Source organism: Calidris pugnax, unplaced genomic scaffold (assembly GCF_001431845.1).
Source record: "Calidris pugnax isolate Ruff unplaced genomic scaffold, ASM143184v1 scaffold14, whole genome shotgun sequence".
Classification (NCBI taxonomy): Eukaryota; Metazoa; Chordata; class Aves; order Charadriiformes; family Scolopacidae; genus Calidris; species Calidris pugnax.
This window is the reverse complement of record NW_015090793.1, coordinates 5,805,723-5,831,439: the sequence shown is the minus strand read 5'-3', so window position 1 is coordinate 5,831,439 and position 25,717 is coordinate 5,805,723. Positions and strand designations below refer to the sequence as shown.

General features: G+C 37.7%; 1 protein-coding gene across 2 annotated transcripts in view; it reads left to right on the top strand.

Annotated features, from left to right (window-relative positions):
• Positions 1-25,717, top strand: part of FAM193A (family with sequence similarity 193 member A) — a 48,446-nt gene that overhangs the window by 8,025 nt on the left and 14,704 nt on the right. Inside the window, exons 5-14 of one of the 2 annotated variants that reach the window (XM_014936036.1) lie at positions 907-1,141; positions 4,350-4,474; positions 8,509-8,653; positions 13,243-13,320; positions 14,915-15,027; positions 15,189-15,431; positions 18,120-18,273; positions 18,375-18,554; positions 21,618-21,869; positions 24,326-24,524. In XM_014936036.1, coding sequence (XP_014791522.1) covers positions 907-1,141; positions 4,350-4,474; positions 8,509-8,653; positions 13,243-13,320; positions 14,915-15,027; positions 15,189-15,431; positions 18,120-18,273; positions 18,375-18,554; positions 21,618-21,869; positions 24,326-24,524 — 1,724 coding nt within the window. The remainder of the gene's footprint in view (positions 1-906; positions 1,142-4,349; positions 4,475-8,508; positions 8,654-13,242; positions 13,321-14,914; positions 15,028-15,188; positions 15,432-18,119; positions 18,274-18,374; positions 18,555-21,617; positions 21,870-24,325; positions 24,525-25,717) is intronic. The other variant, XM_014936037.1, reaches the window with a different exon arrangement.

Here is a 25,717-nt window from a genome sequence, read left to right as displayed (position 1 = left end):
GTTAGTGTGCTTCCCTGGGACAAAGGAGACACAAATTCTCGACTCTATTCTAGATTTTAAAAAATGACAATTAAAAAAATACACCAGTCATTTGTAATTATTGCAGTTAGGCACTGTCATAGTAGAGTGCCCTAAGTCATGTTCTTGGAAGGATATTCTCTGTGGCCCTGTGAATCCCACACCTCTGTTACATAGTGTGGCACAGCTTTAGTAAAAGGTGCAAAAAATGTCCTTGTACAGAAGATCTGCAACTTGGGGTAAACTCCCAATGAAGGTGGGAAGGAGCTTCACAAGTGAATGTATTAAAAGCTTGGTAATTGTATAAGGAAAAAAAAAAGAATTCTCTTACTTCAGTTCAGTTGAGCAACTCAAGGGTCCCCCATGCAGTCACCAAGTCCAGTCTGGTTAGTATGTATTTAGGCATGTTCTGGCTGGCTGCCTAACAGGTCAAACTCCTTTAATGGCTTGAGGTAAATGCCTGTCCTTCTACAGGAACATTTATTTGGCCTAGGTCTGGCTGTTCCCACTGGGACATTTGTTAGGGCTGTATGTAAGAACGTGGAGAAGTTGTAAAGAAGCTCATCTGAAGAGCTTAAGTTGTCTATAGGGTTGTATGCAAATTAACTAAAGGTTTTTTATCTCACAAGTTGAAGTGAAATACTGAGATCCTAAATTAATTTGTGCTTCGGTGTACAACATCCTAGTCCTAAAGCTACACAGGAGCTTGGTTCCACAGGGTAAAAGTGGGGAACTGGACTGTGTTCTCCCAGATTTAAGGTAATTTGTAAACCCTAGCCATTGTTTCTGTTTGACGGTAACAGTAACTGGTAAATATTTTTAGGATGGTGAAAATTGCTGATTCCATGTATTTATTTTTTTTTTGTCACAAATATTCTAAAAATACAGGCTGTGTGAAAGAGACCCATATCAGCTTTACCAACGGTTGGAACAGCAAGCTAGAGAATATGTGCTTGAAATGAAGGTTCGTCTGCTCAGACACTTGTCACTGGGATCTAAAGTTGCATCAACATTAGCAATACAAGGGCCACCACAGGCACATCAGTTCATCTCACTCCTACTTGAAGAATACAGTGCACTCTGTCAGGCAGCGTGTACAATCAGCACGTTTCTAGTTACTCTGGTAAGATCAAAAAAATAACCTACATACTTGTACGTGCTAGGGTTAATCCTAGCAGAGCTCTTCTGGGCTCTTTCAGGTCTCTTCTGTGGTTTGTAAAATGTAAGGAGTTTTTGTGTGTGTGTGTGCTTGGAGACAGATTCTGAAAGTGCAAATTTAATTCTTCAGAAATATAGATTAAGCATCTCTTACAGTGAACTGATAAAATTATCTTTGGTTTGTAAAGAAAAAGGTGGGAAGTTGTTTGTGGCAGTTACTCTGAAATTAATCTTCAAGCAGATTACAAAATTTTAGATAATGCCTTCGAAAATGTGTAAAACACTTCTCTATTAGTCTTTAATGGTCTCTTGACAACCACATTTAAAAGATACAAAGTTTTATGTGTAGCACCAACTTAGACTGTTTCAATGTTCAAATTTTCTTTTCCCTTATAAACAAGAATGGCTGCTTGAAAAGATGATCTCTTGCCTCAGAACTAATCTGTTATGTTATTACTTTAGAAGTTCTTGTTCTTTCTTAAATGCTTGTTTTGTCAACTGTTTGTGATGTTAGATTTGGGATTATATTATCAAGTAGAAAAAAGCAGTAGCCTTAAAAATATCTTCTTGAGTAATTGTCCAGCATGAGCGAGTAATACAGTAAACAAATTCTGTATTTCTACTTGTTTAAGGGCTGAGAAGATTATTAATCCTTTTTGGGTTTTTTTTCCCTGTATATCCTTTGCTTATGTCCTTACTCTGTGCATCTCTTTTCTTGTGTAAACTTTGTTCAGGTATATAAAGGGAGGGAGAGAACAGGTGGTAACAAGAGTGTGATGGCCACAGGTGAGAAGGATATAAAATGGAGAGGAAACAGAGTATCATTAGTGGGGCAGGATTGTTAGTAAAACTGAACTGGCAAAGCAGTAAGATGTTTCTATTAAGCAACTTGACCATATTTGGTGGTTTTTTTCTGTTGTCAGTGCTCTGTATTTGCTGTTTTTCTGTGTTGTCTTCCCCAGCTTAATCACTTAGCTACAGATGTGAGATTACAGCCATCCCCAGTTTATTGGCTGCTTTTAATAATCATCAAGTCTCTAACAAGGTGCTTGAGAGAAGATTGCTCTACAGCACTGGAACTTAGAAATATGTTCAGCTGAAAAGCAGATGGATTGCAGTACAAATGTTAGCTTTCTCAAAGTAGATCTGCCAATAATGAACTCATTAGTGCCAGATTACATAGCTGATCAGAAAATATTTGAAAATTTTTATCCTTGTTATTATCATGACCTAGTAGTTGTGAAAACTTAGCAGGTATGAGCGATTGAGAATATGACATGACCATGAAGAGACAGAACATGCTTGAACTCCTTAATCTACCCCCTTTCTGACAAAATTAAAAGTATAATAACATTTCTATTCTCTTCTAAAAAACAAAGCAGAAAATACACCAGAGTTCTCTAATCCTTTTCCTTCTGCAGCAAAAGGTCTTTATGCTCAGCTATGATATTCAGAAACTGAAATGTGAGAATGTGGGATACCGTCTCTTGTCATACATTTCTTAGATTTATTAAAGAACCTTTTTAGAAAATGGAGTAGTATGTCACAGCTTTCGGTACAGGTAGTGGGGTCAACAGCCTTTTCAGTGTGCATGGCTGTTTTCTCTCAAGATACCAGTGCACTGTGGAAGAAGGAGTCTTTTCAACTGAAATATATAAAAGGCAGTCAAGATCTCTAAACTTAGTGCAGCCTTTCTTTTAAAGGTACAACCTTTACACGTAGCATGCTGTACAAATCATATAATGCCTTGAACCTCCACCTGTGAAGAACTAATTTCTCAATGAAATTATGAACAGTTGTCCTTCCTTTCAAAGGACTCCAACTAAATAGGGAAGTTCAAGAGCAAGAACTAAAGCCTTGTGCCCACCAGGGAGTCACAGATTAAGATGAGAGGAAGCTGGAAAGACTGTGGTCAGTACAGAAGAGTCCCTGAGTGTGCAGTATAGCAAACTAGAAGGGAAAACTTACCTTGTGTTTCTTTGTGAGAAATATTGTACTCTGCTCAATCTGATATACGAGATTTTGTAGATAAGCGTTGACTGTTTAGTTCACAGCATAATAGTGGAGAATGCTTAGGTCAGCCTTTCTCACTGTTGACTCTTGAGAAACTATTAGCAGTTTACAGAAATTTTAAATATTTTGAGTGAATATTTTCAAGTGAAGTAGTACATGTGTCTTGTGCAACTCGGGGAAAAAAACCTACCCACTCTTCTTAAATAATAAAACTCCAAACTTGGTTAGTTTTTTGAATACTGATAGTCTTGTATTTAGGTCTGATATAAATACATATTTGGTTTTTAACCCACTATGCTTAACAAAACTTGCAAATTCCAGAGTATTCTGGTATTTCTGGGTACTCGAGGTTACAGCGTGTAGGGCTCACTCACTGATTTGATAGTCAGAACGCTTGCATTTCGTTTTGTTGCATGGAGGAGCCCTGGTATAGAAAACCATGATTACTGCTGGCTGTTATGTGGGAAAACTTACTAACTTGAAAAAATATTATACCTATCTTTGATTTTTATGCTTTGATAAGAATAAATTTAAGTTTTAGGACTTGAAATTCCATACAATTATGTGTTAAATTACCTCAGAAAAACATTCTGCTTACTAGAGAAGTATGCTGTTGGTTTCTTTTCTCTTTAGAAAACTTTGTTTTTGAAGCTCTACTTGGAGAGAACTGTTTACTTGATTTATGTCAGTTTTGAATAAAGACTGTAGCTTGCCATCATATATGTGCCTGTTACTAGATAAGTTCAAAGAACTGAAGAATGATCAGAGATTGAAAATTATTTGACTAGAAAACCTAAGAATAACTGGTTCAGTTCATAAAATAAATCTTTCAGTGCAGGAATGCATGGAAGCTTTCAATACCATAGTCTGCATTTTCTTTTTTTTTTTTTTAGAAAATTTAGAATTTATTTAGAAAATTTAGAAATTTAGAAAAATTTAGAAAAACAAGGAATGAAGCTATGGCTATTCAAGTCATTAAAGAATTACTTAATTTGCGTGGTTCTGGGTAAGATTGGAGCTGGATAATCCAGCCTGTAGGTTGGAAACAATCTAAAAAAAAAATAATCTTGCCTCAGAATTTTTCTTTTTTTTTTTTCTCCAAATTTTCTAACCCTGGCTTATTTCTGGTTTTTGTTTGGTTTATTGTTTTTTTTTAATAGGAAAATGAACATTTGAAGAAATTTCAGGTGACATGGGAATTGCACAATAAGCATCTGTTTGAAAATCTGGTATTTTCTGAGCCACTCCTACAGAATAGCTTGCCAACGTTGGTGTCACAGCTAAGGTAGAGTTTAACTTTTCTTTTGCAATTTTAAGGAGAAATCAAAGCCCATGTTTGTAACCGCAGTGTTGTAAAAATATAAGTAAACAATCTCTGCTGCTTCTGCAATTTAATAGGTAAAAATCCTCGTTGTTCTGTCTTGAAAACAGTGTTGTTGATTGAGTAGGCTGCTGTCATAACTTGCTTGTTGGAAGAATTACTACCCTAATCTGCTTACTTGAAGGTTACCTAGTAAAATGACAGCATCCTGTGAAAATGCTGATGGCATGACTGAATAGTACTGTTTTCACTTGTCAGCAGGCATTGCTACTGCCTTTACAGCTCTACAAGTGATTTAAAGCCTCAGTGCCTTCATGCTTCCCATAGTGCACAAATAACTTAGGTGTTTTAAGCAATCTTTTCATTGAAGAAAGCAAAAGAAACAAAATCCCTTGCTATGTGCTTGTAGGTCTCGTGTGTTTTGTCAGCATGGTTGCTCTGCTTGTAACTTGTGTGCCTGCAAGTGTTTGCTCTTTATCTTAAACCGAAACATTTTTCAAGTACAACCATGGGTGGTTTGTGCTGGTCTCTAATTGCTGCTTCTGATGAGGAGATATGCTCTGTGTACATGTGTATTTTAAAGGTATCGTCTTGGCTATTTTTTCCATGCTACAGGAGCAGTTTAAGTCTGTCACAAGAGATGTTGCTCACAGCGAATAAAGAAATTTCTGATGAGTTCTCCTTTTGCTAGTAGATACTAGGAAGGAAAGCAAGAAAATTTAAGAGAGCTTAATTGTCACTGAGCTCAGCAAGAAATCCAAGGTCCCTTAAAATAGCTTGTCTGATATGTTTACATGAAACCGGGTTGATACTGAAAGCCTTTTTATCTTTATATCTTTTTTTTTTTTTCCTTTCCAGGCAGGTAATTCTGTTGTGATGTTCAATAGTGTGTTGTTCAAATGCATATTTTCCCAGTGATCTGTGTTTGACTTCCCAGTACCACTGTCAGTGACACTGGGTATCCCTCAGTCAGCTCCATGCTTTCTGACAAGGCTTCTCTGCATCTCTTACTCCAGCAATCCTGGCGACATCAACACTGTTTATATATTGCCTTCATCTGCAGAGATTGGAATGGTCCTAGTGAAGCTTATTATCATTTCTTAACAAAAGTATTGGATTGTTTTAATTTCTCCGTTGTTATCAAGTGCTACTGCGATTAAAGTCTGAGCAACAGAAGATGTTTCTCTGCAGAACTTCACTGTAGTGATGGCTGCCTTCAAGGCTTAAGTATGATGAAGTCAGAATCTTTTCCTGCAGAAGTTTCTTTTCCAGTATGTCTTTGTTCGCTGGATAGAAACTGTGGGTTTGCCTAGATTGATTCACATGAGCCTTTTTGAAAGGAGAGGTTCAGTACGAGCTTCCCGTTTCATGGTTTCTAGTTTATATAGTGTCATATAGTGTCGTCTTTTTCTGTGTTAAAGACAGATTATGGGTGTTTTCATGGACTCCCAGGATTTTACTGCTGAGTTCTCTGGGTCTGAAGTAAGAGAATTAGGTAGCCTTCCCTGAGAAATTTTTTTTGTGGAAAATCTATTTTCCATTAGAAATTGGTGGATGACTGTTCAATCAGAGAGGCCTCACACGGAGAAGCAGGAATCAGCCTAGTCCCCTGATCATTTGGTCACTAGAGAATCATTTGCATGCAGTAGACAAGGTGTTGCCAGAGTCTCTTTACAAAAGAGCATTGGTCTCATTGTTTTTTCTTAGTGAAGAAGAAATGTGAAATGATATTTTGGCATCTCAGCTCCACTTAAATTTTGGATGTTTACCCTTTTTCTCACCCCTTATTTAAATCACTAAATTTTTTGTGTGTGTCTGGCTTTTTCAAAACACATAGTTGATGTGCTGTGATTAGTTCCAAGGATGCTTAGCAGATGTCAGATTAGAAAAGATGTTCACTTAAGGAGGTTTAAACACAGGAGTCTTGTGGAGATGGTTGTTACTAGTTGATACGAGATCAGCTGTGTCAGTATTTCACAGGACTGGTCACCTACTTGGGGTTAACTACCAGGGTCTTAATGTGTTGTATCTTGTTCTGCTACTCAGTCAACATCTCTGGTTTGTTTAGGAGGCGCACTCAGTTTTAGTCTGCAGACCAGCTATAAGAGCTGTCCATATGCTTATCAAGAGTTAACTAATCAGCAGGGCTTCTAGAGCGGACGCAGCATTTCATAAGGCAGTATTTTCATAATCAATATTCAAGGAAATCCAGTCTTTTGATACGTTAGTGACTAGTACTTCCTGGTGAAGGTGTCTACATGAAAGTTTTCTTAGAGGTTGCATGTCTTTATTGGGTTAAGATGCTTTTGATTGCATGCAGCTGCTGACACGCCTCCTACATTCAATAGACTGCTTTATTGGGGTTTGGTAATGAAGTAACTGATACCTGGGGCGTTCCGTCCTCTTCGCTTTCCCTGAGTCAGATGGAATTATGTTTAGGTTATACGCACAGCTTCAGTTAAATGCTGTTGGCCAAAAATTTCTGGGTTCTTGATCAAGATATACAGGCATACAGTGGTATCTATGTCAACAAGTATGCCTTGGAAGATTCAGTTACTGTAAGATAAGCAATTCTTTCTATTTTTTATATGTCTGATGCTTTGTATTACCTTTCCTTACTGCAGTCCAGGAATATATTCCACTTCGGTTTACAGAACTGAAATATTACCTAGATTGTTGCTTCATACTTGCCTTAGGGCATGAAAGTGTATTTACTAGTACCACATTAATCTTTACTCAAGAGTCACAATAAAAACTGAAAGTGTTAATGCTGTTGCATTGCTAATCTAAGTTTCAAATAATTAAGTTTTTTTGCCTCTAATGTGAGAACGTATTTTTAAAAGATTTTGTGCACAGCTGGTCTTTGAAAGAAGAGTATTACTCGATAGCAGTTATGACAGCAAATTCTTGACTTCTGTACAGAAGGACCAGAATTTCACATAATTGCCTAATATCAGAAACACAGCCTTCAAGAAGAGTGGTAAACTGTGATCTAGTAACAGGAATTGTCAGAGCTTGCCCTGGGAGTAGTGTTTCCTTAAGTCCCCTCCCTGAAATGCTGTAACTGGCCTTAAATGTCAAGTTTTGAGATGCTGAAACTTTTCTTTTTGGTACAAGCTTTAACTCGCTACACAATGTCTGTACCTAACTAACTACCAACCAGTTTCCTCTTAATTACTGAGTAGGAGAAATGTTGAAAAGCTTCAGTTTGTGTCAATTTACAGATCATTACAATTCAGTGTGCTTTAAGCACACATTATCAGGTAGAATTTTGTCTTTTTATTGATTTCTAAAGTCAAGATTTCGGGAGTTTGCTTATTTAAGAATAATTGTGATGATGAGCTCTAATTTTAAAGGAATTTGCTGTACAAAAATGTAGTAGTAGAAAGGAAAGTAAAGCTGTCTTCTGTTTATGGGGCTCCCTACAGAGGCAATCATCAGTGAATGACATAAAAATGTTTTGAACTTGGTGCCACTCAAATGATAGTAAATGCATGCACCCAAATCATCTCGCTTGCCTCATTCTATAGCAGTTTTCCCAGCTGGAACTCCAACTCATCTAGTAATCTTTTTAGCATTGATCATGAAAGTTCTGATTAACAAGCTTCTGGCTTTATTTTTACTATATAGCTCTTCAGTAAATAGTCAATGTGTATATTTAGCCCATAAAATTTGGAAGGATAAAATATATTAAGCAACAACATTTGAATAAATACAGCTCAGTAGGTTTGACATCTGGTTGCTCGTGGGAAAGAGGCTCTAGAAATGTTGCACTTCCCACATTCTTGCTATTGTTGGTTACGGAACATTGAAACAAGCAGTTGTTGGGAATTTTTTTGAAATGACTAAAAATAATCAGTTTTGGGATACAAGCAGCTATGTGGGCCTAGGTGTATCAATAACTGTACTTTAACAACACTTTTTTGGCTGGCAGAACTTAAAAGCATGATTTTTCAGTGAAATGTCTCTTCTATAACAAGTGCTATTTCAACTTTCAGGCTTGGAACAACACACGATTCCTGTAGCGAAGACATGTACAGTACCTTGCTACAAAGGTATCATCAGCTGGAACAGGAAATGGGTCAAGTTGCTGAAGCATGGCTTGAATGCCAGAAAAGAATAGATGATTATGTTGATGAACAGGTAAGAATTGTGTAAACAATTTCAGGACTGCATATGCAGGGAGCAGCCAACGCAAGTCTGTGCCTTTTGTGAAGAGTGTCTTTGATTTTTTTTGTGCAGAGCTGTAAAACAACAAAATGTAACTTTCTTTCATTGATCTCAGTGTTTCAGAATAGAAAGGAACACTAACATACCACTATGTAATAGTGATTGTACAGAAACATCTTCAGACTGTTGAAGCAAAGTGTTGTGCTGTTGTTTAGAGACAGTCTTTGACCAGTTTTTACTTTAGCCTGTAAGTTACCCATAGCACAGTAATCTGAAACTTGATTTTGTAGATATCACTAGGAAAAGGAAAACAACCCACTGCACAAAAAAACCTGTTTCCGAAAGAATAGTCACACTAAATGAATTTCAGAAGCAGAGATTGCTTTCAAAAACTATTGCATGTTGTGTAGTGTGATGATGACCTTTGTGCAACTGTCAAAATCAGAACTCCATCGTCTCACTTCAAAAATATTTGAGACTTCTGAAGTTCCCCTTTTTTTTAATTAAGTGTATGTTTGGACTGCTGATTCTCGGAGTTTGTGCTACGTTTCAGAAAATAATCACTTTCTTTTGCTGACTCCTACATTGTCAAGAGCTTAATTTTTGGAAAAATAGCAGTTTATTTTGCAAGTGGTTGTTTATACTTTCCCAAAGTTGCTCATGTGCTTTTTGTCTCATGTTCAAAGAACTTTTTTTTTTTTAAAAGCACCTCAGGTTAATGTTTTCAGTACTGTTTAATTCAATCTTAAGTATACTAGAAGAATATGTCTTGAAATAGTTGAAGATGCAGAATTTTATAGAACTTTTCTTGTATTTTGAAGTTTCATGAGCATTAGGAATATGGAGGTCCAATCTGAGATTTAGTAATACCATGTTACTCCTATAGACAACAAACATTTTTAAAAGTCTTTTAGGACAGCCTCTGTCCTTCAGCGGCTGTTCCCTGTGATGAAGGTTTAAGTGAACTTCAACTACTAATTCCAGTACCTTCAAGATGGAAACAGACATAACTAATTTTATTTTTAGAGATTGCTCTATATTTGGGGTCTGCATCTGTGAGCGATCAGTTACAAAGTTTTCTCTTGATCTGGCTGCTTTTGTGCACCTAAATATTTGATGGCAGCTCAATAAAATTTCATCTTGTCACATTTTGTGCTATCAAAGTCTATTTGCCCATGCTGTTAGGGTGTTGAGGCCGTCTCTCCAGTAAGAAAGGGACCCCAGTTCACTTCTTATCATTCACTTTTTTTTCCCAAAACATGAGATTTCTGTGGAGTCACATTCATATCGGGCTTCTGACTGGTTGATCTGCATCACTTCAAAATCAACTGTTAACTGATATTTCTGTATTTCTCTGTCCCAAGTGACCATGCAACTGCCACAAGGGCTGTCTTACAGCATTTCTTTTTTTATCTGCTCATTGAAGCTTGTATCCTGATAGAAACAGAAACCCTTCTCCCATTTGGGGAAACTTAATGTGATGTTTTCTTATTTCCTAATGACCAAGGCAAAAACCTGCAATGGGGGTGTGTAAGGGAAAAAATTCTCAAATTTAAGCCATCAAATTTTAAAAGAGATACTGGTATTGGTGTTTAGATATAAAAAAAATACTTCCATAATTACGCCTTTAACCCCATGTTGGTGATAACCCGTGGTTCTACTGTCTTGGATCAAAAATACATCATTCAGTATGACCATCTTACCTGAATTTGCACTGATATTTCTGTGAACAAGGTAGAAATCAGAAAGCGCGGCTACTATGGAAACTGTAGATCTTAACAGTGGATGCATGTTCATTATTTGCTGCCTCTTGGCTTAACAAAATTATGAGGTTTTATTGCTAGTGTTTCAAAGGTTAGAACACAGACTGTCATAGGAGAAGTTAAGAATGATCCTTGTTTATCTACTGTGGAACTAGATACAAAATTTCAGACAGGGCATCAGCAGAGATAATTCATGGACCCTCCACTATGGTATATTACCCTAGTTGTTCTTGGGGGAAAAAAATTAAATAGCTTTTGCAAGTGATGCAAATACTACTTTTTTTTTTTTTAATAGTGTGTAGGACAGCTGTGTTATGTAGAGATATGTAACTTAATACACTGCTACTACATGTGTTTATGCTGTAATAAAACTAAGAATAAGGATCTGTTTATATCAGCACTTGTATTCATCACATGGTAAAATCTGAGGAAGATGTTTAGGGTATTTGAAATATAGGAGATTTTAAACATATGCAGCCTGTACCTCTAGATCCTGGTTTTCTTACCAAAGAAAAATGGTTAGTGAAACTACCATTTACTACTTTTTTCCTAGCCTGTTTCACTAGAAGTAGAGACTAGATTCACAGGTGGAGTTTGGGATGCTAAAATGTGCTATTCACATTTGATAGAGAGTTTAAAATTTGGAAGCAACAAACATCCTGTGATATATGTATGAACATCAGAGTTCTCACAGGTGATCTAGGGGTAGGTGTCAGTTCTGACCAAACTGCTGGCTTTGTTTCACGCTTAAATCTATTTCAGAATGGAAAAATATGTGTTCAGCTGCCCATCTTACTTTACCATGTCTTGTCTGATGGATCTCAAATACTTTTTAGCCTCAAATAGACAGGGAGGAAGGAAGAGGGTGGTAGTGGACCCCTCTCGTCCATTGGGCAACAGTGTTAGCATGTTCGTTGCAGATGTGCAAGACTGAAGTGTAAATTTTTCCTTCTGATGGCATTTGAATTTATCTCCCACTCCCTAGCAGAATTCTTGGGCATGAATCATGTGGTTTGTATTGCAGCTGCTTTGCTCTTCTGAAATAAATATTCATTGGGAAAGAGAAAGAGGGGAGAGAAGTGTTTCCCTATTATTTCTGGAATTAATAACTTAAGATACTTGCCAACACGGGGCTTTGAGACGGCTGCAAAGCTGGAAGTGGGAAAACTTTAGCTTCAGCCCCTGTTCCCATTAATACTGAAGAGTACCGAGACTTAAATCATGCTGTTTTCTTTGACAGTTTCTTGGCAGGCTTGAGTAGGCAGCTCCCAGTTAATGCACTGGCTGTTTTAAATGTCATTCTTTGGCATTAAAGTCTTCTCTTATAATGTACAGTGGATGTAGGTGCCTGTCTTTGGTGAGGATTCAGCTAGGTGGCAGGACACCTAAACTAATAAGTGTTGCTGTGTTTAAATATAGCATGAGGGTGCTTAGAAGCTGACAGTACAGCCAGGATGTAATTCCTGATGTTCTTGGCTAAGACTCTGTGGTACATTTCAGTGTGTCTTAAGAAATGGTACCAATGGTTCAAGATTATTTCATGTGTGCTATTTAAAAAAAAAAACAAACAAACCAAAAACACAAACCCAAAATAAAAACCAACCAACAAACTACCAAATATGCACATGATTAACACATTTTTTGGTGTTAATTTAACCTCATTGGAGCAGGGGGAAATAAAAATCCCCAATAGTAATTAGAATTACATGCTGCTGATTGTTTCAGGAATTCATTAGGCAAAACTTTACCACTTAATACTGTTTCAGGCCCCCAGCTTGGAATTTCTTTTTCCCAAGTTAAATAATGATAATAGCAATAAGGCACTTAGGTTAATAATAAGACTTTAAACTTTTGATCAGGTATGAATTTCTGAAGGTATGCTTTTGAAGAAAAAGAAGATTGCTAGTGGTATAACCTGCTGGACTTTGGCTCACTGACATACCTTTATGAAGCAATTTGTTATATTCTATAAGGTGGTAGATTTTCTTTTATTAATTAGGTAAAAGAAAAAAAGAACTGTAAAAGATAATCTAGATAGTTGTTTTTCCTCACTGTTGAAGTAGTGCTCTTAAAATGTTGTAAGGTATGACAGGAGAAGCTTTGTTTTTGAGTTTTGCTGTGGTAAAATTCCTGAAAGATTTTGTGTTTTGTTAGAGTGAATTTATTTTCTAAATCGGGAAAAAATATCGTTTGTGTACAAAACATTAGAGGCTCTGTGCATTACAATGATGTGATTCAGGGATAAGTAATTATAAAATATTTTTGCAGCCATAGGTAGATCATGGGCATGAAATGCATTAAGGAATAAAAGTGGTAAATAGCGTTAGTCTAGGCCACTACTTAATTTTATTTACTCTTCTAATTTTTTTTTGCTTCTTTGATTGGGTGGTTACTTCCACATGTGGTACGTCAGATTTTGCACTTGAGCCTGTGTTGAGGCCTTGCTGAAAGTCCTGCATCTCTAGATTTTAATGGATTTTAGTGAATCTGAAATGTTGAGGATTTAATGACCGTCACATTTTATTGAAAGTGCTATGAAAACATTTAATGAAAAGAAATCTTAACGTAAGGAATAACAGTGGGAAAATCTGAAAAATAGTTTAAGTGAATATAAAATCTTATGTTTAAATGACTCAAACTAAATGATTACCAAATAAAATACACTTCATATTGGCTAAGTATGTATATACTTTCAAAATAGTATAGACAAGCTAGGTTTAATGAAACTGGTAGACCAATTGACAACAGTGTAGGTTTTCTATTATCAAATCAATGAGTTTTCCTTAAATTCTGTTTTAGATGGCAATGAAAACAAAACAACGCATGCTAAAGGAAGACTGGGAATTTTTTAAACAGAGACGTTTTATTGAAGAGCAGGTAGGATTATTTTTTTTATACTGAGTTATACTAATACTTAATGTATAATTGTAAGATGAAAATATGTCAGTGTAGTATATTGTACTGGTTCTATGCGATCTACTAGATCTATGCGATTCTGCAGTATGCCAGGCATTAAATTGGGTCAGCTAAAATACAGAAAAGCAGAACCCAAGAAAAGTATGTAATAGTATGTAATCTCAGTTACTACAAGGTAAAACATAAGCATCATAGTTTTAGGACTGAATACCAGATTTTAAAATTGTTTATACAATAAAAAGTGGAATTTTTGGTGCCTTAGAGTCGGATCCAAAACAGCCAATACATTGAGCATGGAGCTGCCTATGAGAGGGATAGGGAATATTGTGTTCAAGAGTTAAACAAATTCCCTTGTGTGTGCAGAGCTGGGGAGTGTGAACCTCGGGACCAGTGCAGATCATCACATCTGTTGTGACTCTGGCTCCTACATCTGCTTTGTGGGGGAAAGGCTAGGCAGGACTATCTGACTTGTTTAAGCTGTAGCCAGAGAAGGTCCAGTAGAAGTTCCTACCATATTATAAAACTATCTGCTGTTTAAGATACAGTATTCTGTTCTGTAGCCTAGAAGTGTTTGAGTATGTATTGTGCTTTCTGTAAGAGTATGGTGTGACTCGGCTGGAGTAAAGACTGGATAGGGAACCTCTCTGTTCCTGTGTCACCGTGCAGAAAGAAATGCTAGTAATGAGCCAAAGAGAGTATGACAGTGCAATTTACTAAATTTAAGCTTAAATTGGCAGTGTCTCAAAGCAGTCATCAGTAAGTACTTTTTCCTATAAGGAACATAAGCTTGTGTTAACCATGTCTTTAGGACATCTGGTATACAGGGCTCCTCAGAGGACTTGAGGAAGAATCCTCTTTTTCCTTGATCCTAATTGGGCTTAAGTGAGCTGTAAGCCCCTGGCTGCTTAGGTAAGGAACGGGTCTGGGCATCTATAGAAGTAGAAGCTTAGGCACATCCTTGTTTAACCTAAGGTTTGTAGGTAACTAATGAAATTAGGTGGTTTCAGGATTAGGCCTCTGCCAGGTGGAGGTTATTTGGATTGTATTTTTTCACTAATGCACTCAAGTCCTGTTTTGGGCAGCTACTTCATTCCTTGAATCTGGCCCATTGTGGCTACAGAATTGGTCCTAATTCTTTTTTGCAAGCCAAGGGTGAGTTTGCATTCTTTCTCCATCTGTCAGCAGTGTCCTTTTGTGCATACCGTGAAGCAAGACGAGAACTACTCGAGTTCAGAGTATGCCAGCAGAAACACTGTGCAAGATGCATGTATGAATGAGTCAAGGAGATGGTCTTGGCCACTACACTATTTCATAGCAGAAACATAATTTCTTTGAAGAGTTTCATTGCCAGATGTTTGTTGTTTGTAACTTTGAACTTCTTCCTTGTTTTTCACTCATGATCAAAACACCACCTTAGTGAAATTATTCTGAATTATTTTTAAATGTTTTGCCCGAAACCCCTTTTTGACTTTGTAATTTGTTAATCATGATGTGCCATTGAATTTTAATTTAAAGACTTGCACTACTGAAACACTGCCTTTATAATTTATTTCAGCTTAATAACAAGAAAGCACTAGCTGGGGAGAACAACTTCACAGACACAATGAGACACATGCTGTCATCACGTTTGAGCATGCCTGACTGTCCCAACTGTAATTATAGAAGAAGGTAAGCTTATGTTTTTAATATGAAATAATAATAAATGAATGATTTTTTGTTAGAGGAAAAAGGAAGTACATTATTGGAACAAAGATTGTGGTTACTTTGGTTACTTTAAATGAACGCTACTAAACAAGGTCATAAAAATCTGTAATTTAATTCTTGAACAGATGTACTTGTGATGACTGCAGCCTCTCACACATTTTAACGTGTGGCATCATGGATTCTCCTATAACGGATGATATCCACATTAACCAGTTACCACTACAAATTGATTCTGCTCCGGATTATCTCTCTGAGATCCGCCCACCTAGTATGTCTTCAGCAAGTTCAGGATCGGGTTCCAGCTCGCCTATTACAATTCAGCAACATCCCAGACTGATCCTCACAGATAATGGTTCTGCACCAACTTTGTAAGTTCTTTTTTCTGTTTTTAAAATTTTGGAGTGAGTTGAAATTTAGCAGACAAGTTGCATTGGCTGACTAACATTATGTAATGCTAGTGTAGACTGGGCAAGGAAACTGGTGATCATTTCTTTGAGGGATGGGCATTTCATATGAATCAGTTAAGTTTCAAAAAAGCCTTTATTAGGAGGCTTTTAGGATTGTTCAAGTTATGGTAACACGAACCTTGCATCAAAAATTATTGTCCCTGTCAGAAGTATCTGCTACCGTCTTTTTTTAATTCAGATTGCGATGACCATCAGATTTGAGGCCTCAGTCTAATGATAGACTTCTGCTCCTTCCATAATTCTGAAGTGTTAAAACTGCTTGATAGGCTAGCTTCTTTATGTGGTTAGGATACAGCTCTCCTCTGTCATGTAATACGCTAAAGGAATATTAAAAAAGACCCAACTCCAGTACTGGTAGGAACACTAATGAAATATCTGTTGTCAGTACAGTCAAGGGAATTGTCATTAGAATTCTGTGTTAAGATGGTGTGATGAATGAGGACAGTGCAGATATGTGGGATGCTTCTGAAGAAAATCACTAAGTTCAACTTCCTTTAAACGTTTACCTTTGCATTTACTACTGTCCATGCTTTAATCTTCCATAACAGGACTTAAGCTTCAGAACCCATTTGGGGAGCGCTTAAAAAGAGATTGTTTCAGTATGTTGAGCTACATATTCTTAAATGTGTGGTTTGCATTTTCATATAATCACAGAAGTTGGAAGGGACCTTTGGAGATCTAGTCCAACCCTCCTGCCAAAGCAGGGTCACCTGGAGCAGGCAGGACAGGAACACATCCAAATGGGTTTTGAATTATGTCCAGAGAAGGAGACTCCACCAGCTCTCTGGGCAGCCTGTTCCAGGGCTCTGCCACCCTCACAGCAGAGAACTTCTTCCTCATATTAAGATGGAACTTCCTGTGTTCCAGCTTGTGCCTGTTGCCCCTTGCCCTGTCTCCACACCACTGAAAAGAATCTGTCCCCATCCTCTTGACACTCACTCTTTAGATAGTTATAAGCATTGATAAGATTCCCTCTCAGTCCTTTCTTCTCCAGGCTAAACAGACCCAGGTCTCTCAGCCTTTTACTCATAAAAGAGGTGTTCTATTCCTTTGATCATCTTTGTAGCACTGTGCTGGACTTTCTCTAGTAATTCCCTGTCCTTCCTGAATTGGGGGGGTCCAGAACTGGACACAATAATGCCTCACTAGGGCAGAGTAGAGGGGGAGGATGACCTCCCTCGACCTACTGGCTGCACTCTTTTTAATGCACCCAAGAAGACCATTGGCCACCTTGGCCATAAGGGCACACATTTTTGGTTCATGGTCAACTTGTTGTCCACTAGGACGCACAGGTCCCTCTCTACAAAGCTGCTTTCTAGCAAGTCAGCCCCTAAACAGTACCAGTGTGTGGGTTTATTCCTCCCTAGGTGCAGGTCCCTACTCTTGCCCATGTTGAATTTTGTCAGGTTCCTTACCGCCCAACTCTCCAGTCTGTCCAGGTCTCGCTGAATGACAGCACAGCCTTCTGGTGTGTCAGCCATTGCTCCCAGTTTTGTGTCATCAGCAAACTTGATGAGGGTACACTCTGTCCCCTCATCCAGGTTATTGATGAATATAATGAACAAGATGGGACCCAGTACTGACCCCTGGGGAACATCACTAGTTACAGGCCTCCGGCTGGACTGTGTGCTGCTGATCACAGCTCTCTGTTTCTGTAAATTCTCGTTAGTTTTGGTGCTGAAATGTCCAAAATTGTTCAGTTTGTCCCTTCAGAAGCTAGTGAAGTTGAATCTGAGTATGATTTACTGTAAGAAGCTTATTTTTAGGGAAATACCACTGCTCCTCAGGGAAGGGCCTTTTTATGTCTCATAATATCTGCTGTGTTTTATTTCCTCGTTGCACATTTGAAATATGCCTAATGGTGCCATTGTGTAATTACATTTTGGCGCAGTATCTCATGGAATGCAAAAAGATAAAGTGCACAGTTTAAGAGCTCTTTTAAGAGCTCTGGATTGCTGTAGAAACATGAACTAACCAATCTTTGCAACACTTCCTTGGAGCGGGTGATTAAACATGCATGTTGTCTTACGAGCTGTCTGTGTGGAAAATTTTCCATTAAGTATTTTAGAGTAGATTCTGAAAAGCACGTAGATGTGGGGTTGTCTGGGAACTAATTGCTATTGAGAAATATAAGAGTTGCTGTCATGTGTTTAATGTTCCCTACCTACTGGTTTGACATTTAATGTATGGAAAAACTTGAATTTTATGTTGTACTTTTTTTCCACTTCACACTTTCTGTAAAGGAAATCATTGGCATAAGGCTTTTTTCATCAAATTAAAGGTCATCCATATCTTATCATGATTAATTTGATAGATTCTTGGTCAGAAAGCAGTGGTGGAAAAATATTTTACACAGAAATAGCAGAGAATCTTGGTTTTGATACAGGCTGTCGTTCAGGCATGCAACTAATCAGTAGGATTATATGGCAGGTTGCTTGATTTTATTTGAAAAAATAAGTTTGGTTGAACAACTTGGAAGACAATCCTTTGATTCCTAATTGGAACTTTTATACAAGCCACGTGTACTTGCTTTCACAATAACTGAGGTTACCAAGCACTGTGATTTATCTAAGCCTCTTTTCCCTTCAGTGGTAGTGATGATGAAGATGTTGCACCGTTATCAGCAAAATTTGCTGATATCTACCCACTGAATAATTACGATGATGCAGAGGTGGTAGCCAACATGAATGGGATTCACAGCGAGCTAAATGGCGGAGGTGAAAACATGGCATTGAAAGATGAGGTACAGGATTTACAGTGTCATGTCTTTTTCTGGCAGTTGGATATTCTCACTGGGGAAAGGCCTCTCCTTCACCTCTGTGTTAATGAGTTACTGTTGTCCAGTCTCCTCAGGTGAGCAGTACTAGCAGCAGTTCCTCGGAAGCAGATGATGAAGAAGCAGATGGGGAAAGCAGTGGTGAACCACCAGGGACTCAAAAGGAGGAAATGTCTCTAGGAAAAAGAGCATTAAGGAAAGATGAAGCAAAAATGGATAGTCCACCACCTTCTTACCCCAGTCAGCAGGTAGAGTAATCTAAAAGCAACCCTTTTGGTAAATTAATTCTTGAAATGTGGCTGTTCAAATAATAGCACATTTACATCTTTAATAAAATATTTAACTTCTAATATGTTAGGTTATCAGTAGGTAGATGTGATACCTAAAATATTTTTCAGCTAATTGTATATTGTCATGGGTGATGCTGCTCTTAGTCAAAACATGGAAGATGTTAGTTACATTGCAGGTGGCTTCAGTAAAACAGGAAAAAGTTTATTCCTGGTTCTATGAATGAGAAATAGAAACCAAGAAGCATTTCTGCTTGGAAGTTTGAGCTTGATCATTGTAAAATATTTGTGTTAAGTGATTTGAAATTAATTGGGGGGATGGATGATGTGAGTACTTATTTAATAGGTACTTTCTAATATTATGTCTGAGAACCAATTTTTTCTCTTAAAACACTGTGCAGCTAAATCCATTGCATGACTTATGGCATGGGTCTTAGCCTGTTTGATCTCTTTTTTAAAAATTTTCTTTAAGATTATTTAAGGCTTAAGATTATTAAGCTCTTTACTGTAAGGTCACTAAACCACCCAGATAGCTGTTCCTACAGTATCTGCTCAGCAGGTAGTGGTGTTTGGTTTAATAGCTGAGCACCAAAGCAAAGCATCTGATGGACTTGTCTTTGTGACCATGTGGCTTTTAATCTGAGTTACCCTGCAGCTACGACACGGGGTCACTGTTTGAAGGGAGAACATATAAGACACTTTTATCTCTTACTGTACAAAAGAATCCATATCAGAGGATCCTTTGAGATCTTAGACGACAGTCAGGTGGGAACTCCCATTAGATGTTCACCTGTGGTTAGGGTGTTTGTAAGGCCTTCCACTAGAAGTATTTTCTAATGGGTTAAGAGTATTAAGCTACAACTTTTCTTTTAGCAAGTATGTTGAGAATTTTTGTGTGTGTATGGCTGACCAATGTCATAGTACTCATATGAGCTGAGAACTTTGTCAAACTAGTTTAAAACTGGTTAACAAATTCAGCATTTGTTGTGGAAAATCACATGAGATTATGTAAGTCTGCTTGCCTTAGGGAAGCAAACTAAAATGCAGGACAAAAAGACAGATTTAACCTTTCTCTTTTTTGTTTTCTTTGAGGAAAAAGAATTTTCTCAGATTTATTCTAAGGAACTCTTAATTTTTATTTTTTTTAAGCCTGATTTTTCTCATCGGAGCACAGTATCTACCTGGTAACACTGCATTCAAGTGATTCATTTCACTGGTATGGGTCATGTGCATTTGAGATTTTTTTGGTCATTATGTGTTGGGGTTGCTCATTTACTTTGCGTATTTATTCCTCTTTGGATTTCTTATCATGCTCAGTACCCGAAGGTTGGTCAGAATTGGATTTTGAATCTCACCATAGTTTGACATCTCTTTTTTTTTTTTTCATTTATTAGTATATTACTATTGCTTTCTTGATAATACTGATTTTTTTAATATGAAATTTTTTTTCCTCTCTATACACATAATTATTTCAGTCAATATATTTGGTTTATGATATCTTTGGTTGTTAAAATGTACCGTGTGTCAAAGGCTGTAGTGCTTTTTAAGTGATAATGAAGAGTTACTTGGTTTTGAGAGGAAAAGCATATTGAAGAATACTTGGTTTTGAGAGGAAAAGCATATTGAAGAATACCACCTGTCAATTCTTTTCTAGAAAGCTAAGTTAGCTAACTTAGCTAACTTTAAAAAAATGAGTACTGCCACATCGCTGGAAGAAATAGCAATCAAGAAGTCTTCCTGATACTGCTTCTGGTAAAATTATCTTCCAGTGAAATATTAGATGGCAGTGCCAGAAAAAAGTACTGAGCTGAGAGGGAAATGGAGCTTCTCTTTTCTGGGCTGCTTTTCTTCAAAAGCTTGAATCCTGTTGAGACAACAGAGGCTAATCATACCTTGAGATCAGTAGAAGGTTCTAATAAGGTGTGGATTTCTCGTGGTTCATGTGATTATGACGTTTTTTGTGACAAATGTCTGCTTCACATAATCACAGAATACTTGAGTTTGGAAGGGACAGCTGCAGGTAGTCTAGTCCAGCCCTCCAGCTCAAAGCAAGGTCATCTAGAGAAGGTTGCTCAGCACTGTGTCTGGTTGGGTTTTGAGTATCACCAAGGATGGCAGCTCCAGAACTGCTACAGGTAACAAGTTCCAGTGTTCAACCATTCTCACAAGTGAATAAAGGCTTTAAGCTTGAGTGAAATTTCTTTATTTCGGTCTGTGCCCATTTCCTCTTGTCTTTTCATGGGATACCACTGAGAGGACTTTGGCTCTCTACTCTTTGATTCCCACCTAGTGGGGGAACACACTGAGTTGTCTCTATTGAGATTGAACAGTCCCAGCTCCCTCAGCCTCTCCTTACATGACTGTTGCTCCAAGGCCGAACTCATCTTTGCAGTCATTCACTAGACTCATTCCAGTATCTCCATGTCTCTCTTACTGGGGAGCCCGGTACTGGGCCCAGCACTCCAGATGTGTCTCACCACTGCTGAGCAGAGGGGGAGGATCACCTCCCTTGACATGCTGGCAGTGCTCTGCCTAATGCAGCTCAAGACTACTTCCAACTTTGTCAGCTAATCAGCCCTTGTTACTATTTTCTATACATAATATTTTTCCATATGCCTGGAAAATTGTGGAAAATTAAAATCCAGTTTGGTTTTTTTTTTTTACAGTGGGGTAACTAATTGCCTAGTAACAATCAAATGCTGTCAAGGTTCTTATTCCTGTCGTTGATTATCTGTATCAAGTACCTCACTTGTTCTCACTGACAGTGGACCTTAAGAATCTGTATAGTATGAAATGCTGGCAATTTTTACGGCATTCTTTTGTTATCTAAGATAAAGATAACCTCCCCTAGTACTTCTACTTCACTACGAGGTTTTTTCCATTGGTATTAGATGAAAGAATTCTGTGGGTGCTCTGAAAATATTTATTGATGTATATTAATAACTACCAAGAAAAAAGAAGGGGGGAAATATGTGATTTTTGTTGTAGGAGACTGAAAAAGTATATTTTTTTTCTTTCTTACAGGCTGACCAAGGTCCAAATGCTTGTGAATGTCATGTTTGTAAACAGGAAGCCTCAGGTTTAACAGCCTCTGCACTTGCAACTGGACGCCTGCCTGCTGGCCATCAGTTTATGAATCCTGAAAAACCTGCACATCCGGCACTTCATCTTTATCCTCACATCCATGGACATATACCATTGCATACAATTCCTCATCTGCCTCGTCCACTTATCCATCCCTCCCTATATACAGCTTCTCCCTTTACACACAATAAGGTAAGCTTGACGAAGGAGGTGGATGCATCTTGGTCGCAGGAAAAATACTTTACACCTGTATAAACCAGTGTGACTCAGTATCTATGAAACCATGAAAACTTAACTTGAAACTGTGGTCGATTTAGCAGTCCTTTTGGAGGCCATAGTGAGGGTAGGGAATAGGACAGATTTGGAACTGGTGGAAGGTTCATACAGCAGGGCCAAGGACAGCTTTTGTCAGGAAGACTGATAATTTCCTGACTGTGATTAGAAAGAATGTGGAGTCAAATGAGTCTTCAGTGGTAGAAACAGTAATGGGACTTCAGTCAGTGTGATAGGACTAATTAAATCTTAATTTCCTATATATTGAAGGTCAAATTTTAATATATTTCATTTTGTCAATTATATCCTGAGCTTTCTAGTTCAAAATATTCATGATGTAATATTTTTTTTGAGACAATTGAGGCAAAAAAAGTCTATTTTTAAGTGGGTTTCTGCTTTGAAAGACCTTTTTTGCACGTTCTGCAAAACCATTTTGACCCAAAAATTGTTAAGTAATAAACAAGAGAGAATTATGCAACAAAGATTGGGACCAGGTGATTGCTTTTCCGAAGTATGAGTCAAAAGCACGAATTGCTATTAATGTGCTCTTGTTTCATGTAGTATTTCAATCAGTGGGCACTACTGAAAGGGACAAAACCTTTGTCATTAGGTACATATTCCTGTTATCTCCCTTTCATCTGGCCCCATGAACTTGTGGTTCCAAGGAGAGTAGACTAGTTCACTAAGGTGACTATTACTTATTCTTAGCGTCCTTAACATCCCCTTTGCTTTTTTCCTGACTTACCAGTGTCACTTCCTTATCTTTATTGCAGCACACCAGGTCCTTAACTGCAGTCTGCCAGGCTGCCATTTCTCAACAGCCCACTGCTGTTCTTGAGAGACCCTTAATTATTGTACCCCACCTTCTGCCACCCTTCCAGAGCTCTTTTTACCTCCCTTATAGCAGTCTACTCAAGCTCCCATCCTTTATTTCTGCTGTCTTTCCTTTCAGAAGACCTTTGTGTGGTGGAACATCTGCAGCGCGCTGTCAAGCCTGCACCAGAAGCCCCATGCAGAGCAACAGGCTGCTAGCACTGAGGGGCTTCGTGGTGCAGGCCAGGTCTATTAGCTCTGGCACAGCACCTGAGCCAGCTGGGCTCCATGTATTTATGTTGTGCTGGAGCTAAAAAGACATATGTGGAAGCTGAAGCTTTAGGGAGCTTTTGCCTTTGAAGAGTCAGCTGAATTCAGCAGAGCTGGTAGTGAATGAGCTAATAAGCCCCGCTGGATCAGGGGTGGTTCATCGTGGATAGGCTGTTCTGCCCTGGGAAGGGTTTCTTTGTACTTCTGTTTTTCTTTTCTGCAGGATATTCTAGTATTCCAGCCCCTCTCACCTTCACTATTAGTCAGATAATGAAAATCCTGCTGCATACAAAAAGGAGGCTGGATATTGAAATAGTTTGCTTGACCATGAACGTTTAGGCTTTCATGTCAGAAATATTATCAGACTCAGCCGGTATTTTAAAACATCTACGTCTACTTCTGTGTAGCATCAAATCTAGTGCAAGAGTAGAACAAAATCACTCACCTTGGCTTTTTTTAAAAGGACAGTTTGAACATAATGTTTGCATTGCACACGGTCTCTGGAAGAAAGTTACTTTTAGAGAGTGAGTAAACAATTTTAGCTAGAAGAAAAGGGGTGAGCCAGAACAACTTCTCTTTAAGAAACAAGAATAAGTTAGTTCCCTCCCCGCACCCCCTAGTTGCTTCTTAGAATAAAATTGTGTATTCCTTGCCTGTTAAGTTTTAAGTCAGGAACCTGTTAATACTTGGAGATGAAAAAAGCAGAAGAATATAATCAACTTGAAAATTATGTTTTCAAATAATAAGTGTTTTATTTTTCTACTGCTCTCATTTTCAATCCTGAAACGTTTGTAATCCCTTTATCACAATTGTCTTATGTGGCAATGATTATCGTGTCACAGAGGATTGGTTTTGGCAGCTTGGGCTTTGAAAGGTAGTAATTCCTAACAAGTTCTACACTCATACAAACACTGTTTTTAATTATAAATGAGGGCCTACCAATATATATTAATCCAATTGTTTTTGGAGATTTTGTGATTATATTGTTTGATTGATTAATTGCAATATATATTAATCCAATTGTTTTTGGAGAATGCTTTTTTGTATTCATCGGTCAGCTGAATCTAAAAGCAATTTTTGTGATTATAAAATATATATATACACATAAAATCTGTGTGATGTATTATCTTAAAAATCAACAAACCAGTCTTTTGATTATTCTGGGAAGTACTTGTTGTTATGCTTTCTACAATGCCTTTCACAATTGAAATACTGTGATTTGAATATTGCTTTTGGAGTGACTGTGTAAGCAAACAGAATATTAATGAGGAAAATACTCTTTATTTTTGTAGGCATTACCACCAGCTCCAGTTCAGAATCATACAAACAAGCATCAAGTATTCAATGCGTCTCTCCAAGATCATATTTATCCAAGCTGTTTTGGGAGCACTCCAGATTGGAATAGCTCTAAATTTATAAGTCTCTGGGGATCAGAGATGATGAATGACAAGAACTGGAATCCTGCTACATTTTTGCCTGATACAATTCCTGGTGAGGGTTTGTTACTACTTCACACTGACTAGTTAAAAGGCTCACGTTTTGAAATCGAGTGTGGCACTTTTTTCGAGGAGTGGTAGGTTTCATCATCATAGTTTTATAAGACGGGATTCTGGCAGAAATTTGCTGCTATTTCTACTCCAGTGGGGCTGAAAATTGAAAAATAAATTCTTACATACTGGGGAGAGGATTCTAAAAGCTAAAGAATAGTGTGCTATTTTTCACCTGTGGTTGTTGCAGAGGTAATTTTGTCTTCAGAAGTTTAGGGTTGTATAGCAATGAGAATTAAGGGGAAACTTCAATAACTTTTGTCCTTCTCTCACAAAGGCCTACTGTTTGTCTACAGGGTCATAAGAGCACTGGTAACGGGGTACTACATCTTACCTCCTACAGTGTGCACAGATAACTGCATCGTCATTCTAAAGGACAGATGCATAAATCAAGCAATAGATGTATTTAAGCCACGAAGCCTTTGCAAATACTAATGGTTAAAATTGAAAAGAATAGAAGAGAAATAATGTGTAGATAAATATAGATGCCTTTCCATTCACATTGTAGCAAATATTAAAATACCTTTTTTGTTTTATTTGACTTGTATGAAAAAGGAAGCTTGGTGCATTGGCTTTTTTTTTTTTAGACTGATCTGTTACCTTGTGTCAAGCTACTACAGTGACATTTAAAAGGAAGGACATAAAAATCCTCCAGAAAACTTCCCCAGTAGCACAGCTCATCCATGTACAAATGTAGTTATGGATAGCTGTTCCAATAGATGATTAGTGGCAAGCTTGTGTGGAAGGTCTGTCACAAAGGTGTTACTGTAGTTGGCTGGAATTACCAGTAAGATAAGATTTATGATGTTATGTTGATAGAAGGATCCTGCTTGCAACCGTTGCATGGCTAACGTGGACTACACATATTGAAGCTTGTATATTTAACGTATAAAATGGTGTCCAATTTTAGTTTTTAAATTATAAATGGGTAAAGGTAGCATTTTTATTACTTGCTAACACACATTTAGTAGTGTTCTTAAAATTGTAACTTTTAAGGTTTTTTACTTCTGCTCTGAGACTTTTTAGCACTTTTTGTTAATTCTATATTATTTGGGGGGGAGAGAGAGGGAAAGGAGCATCACTTCACTAATCCTACCAAGCCAATGCTAACAATGTAGCCTTGCTCATCTGCAGCTA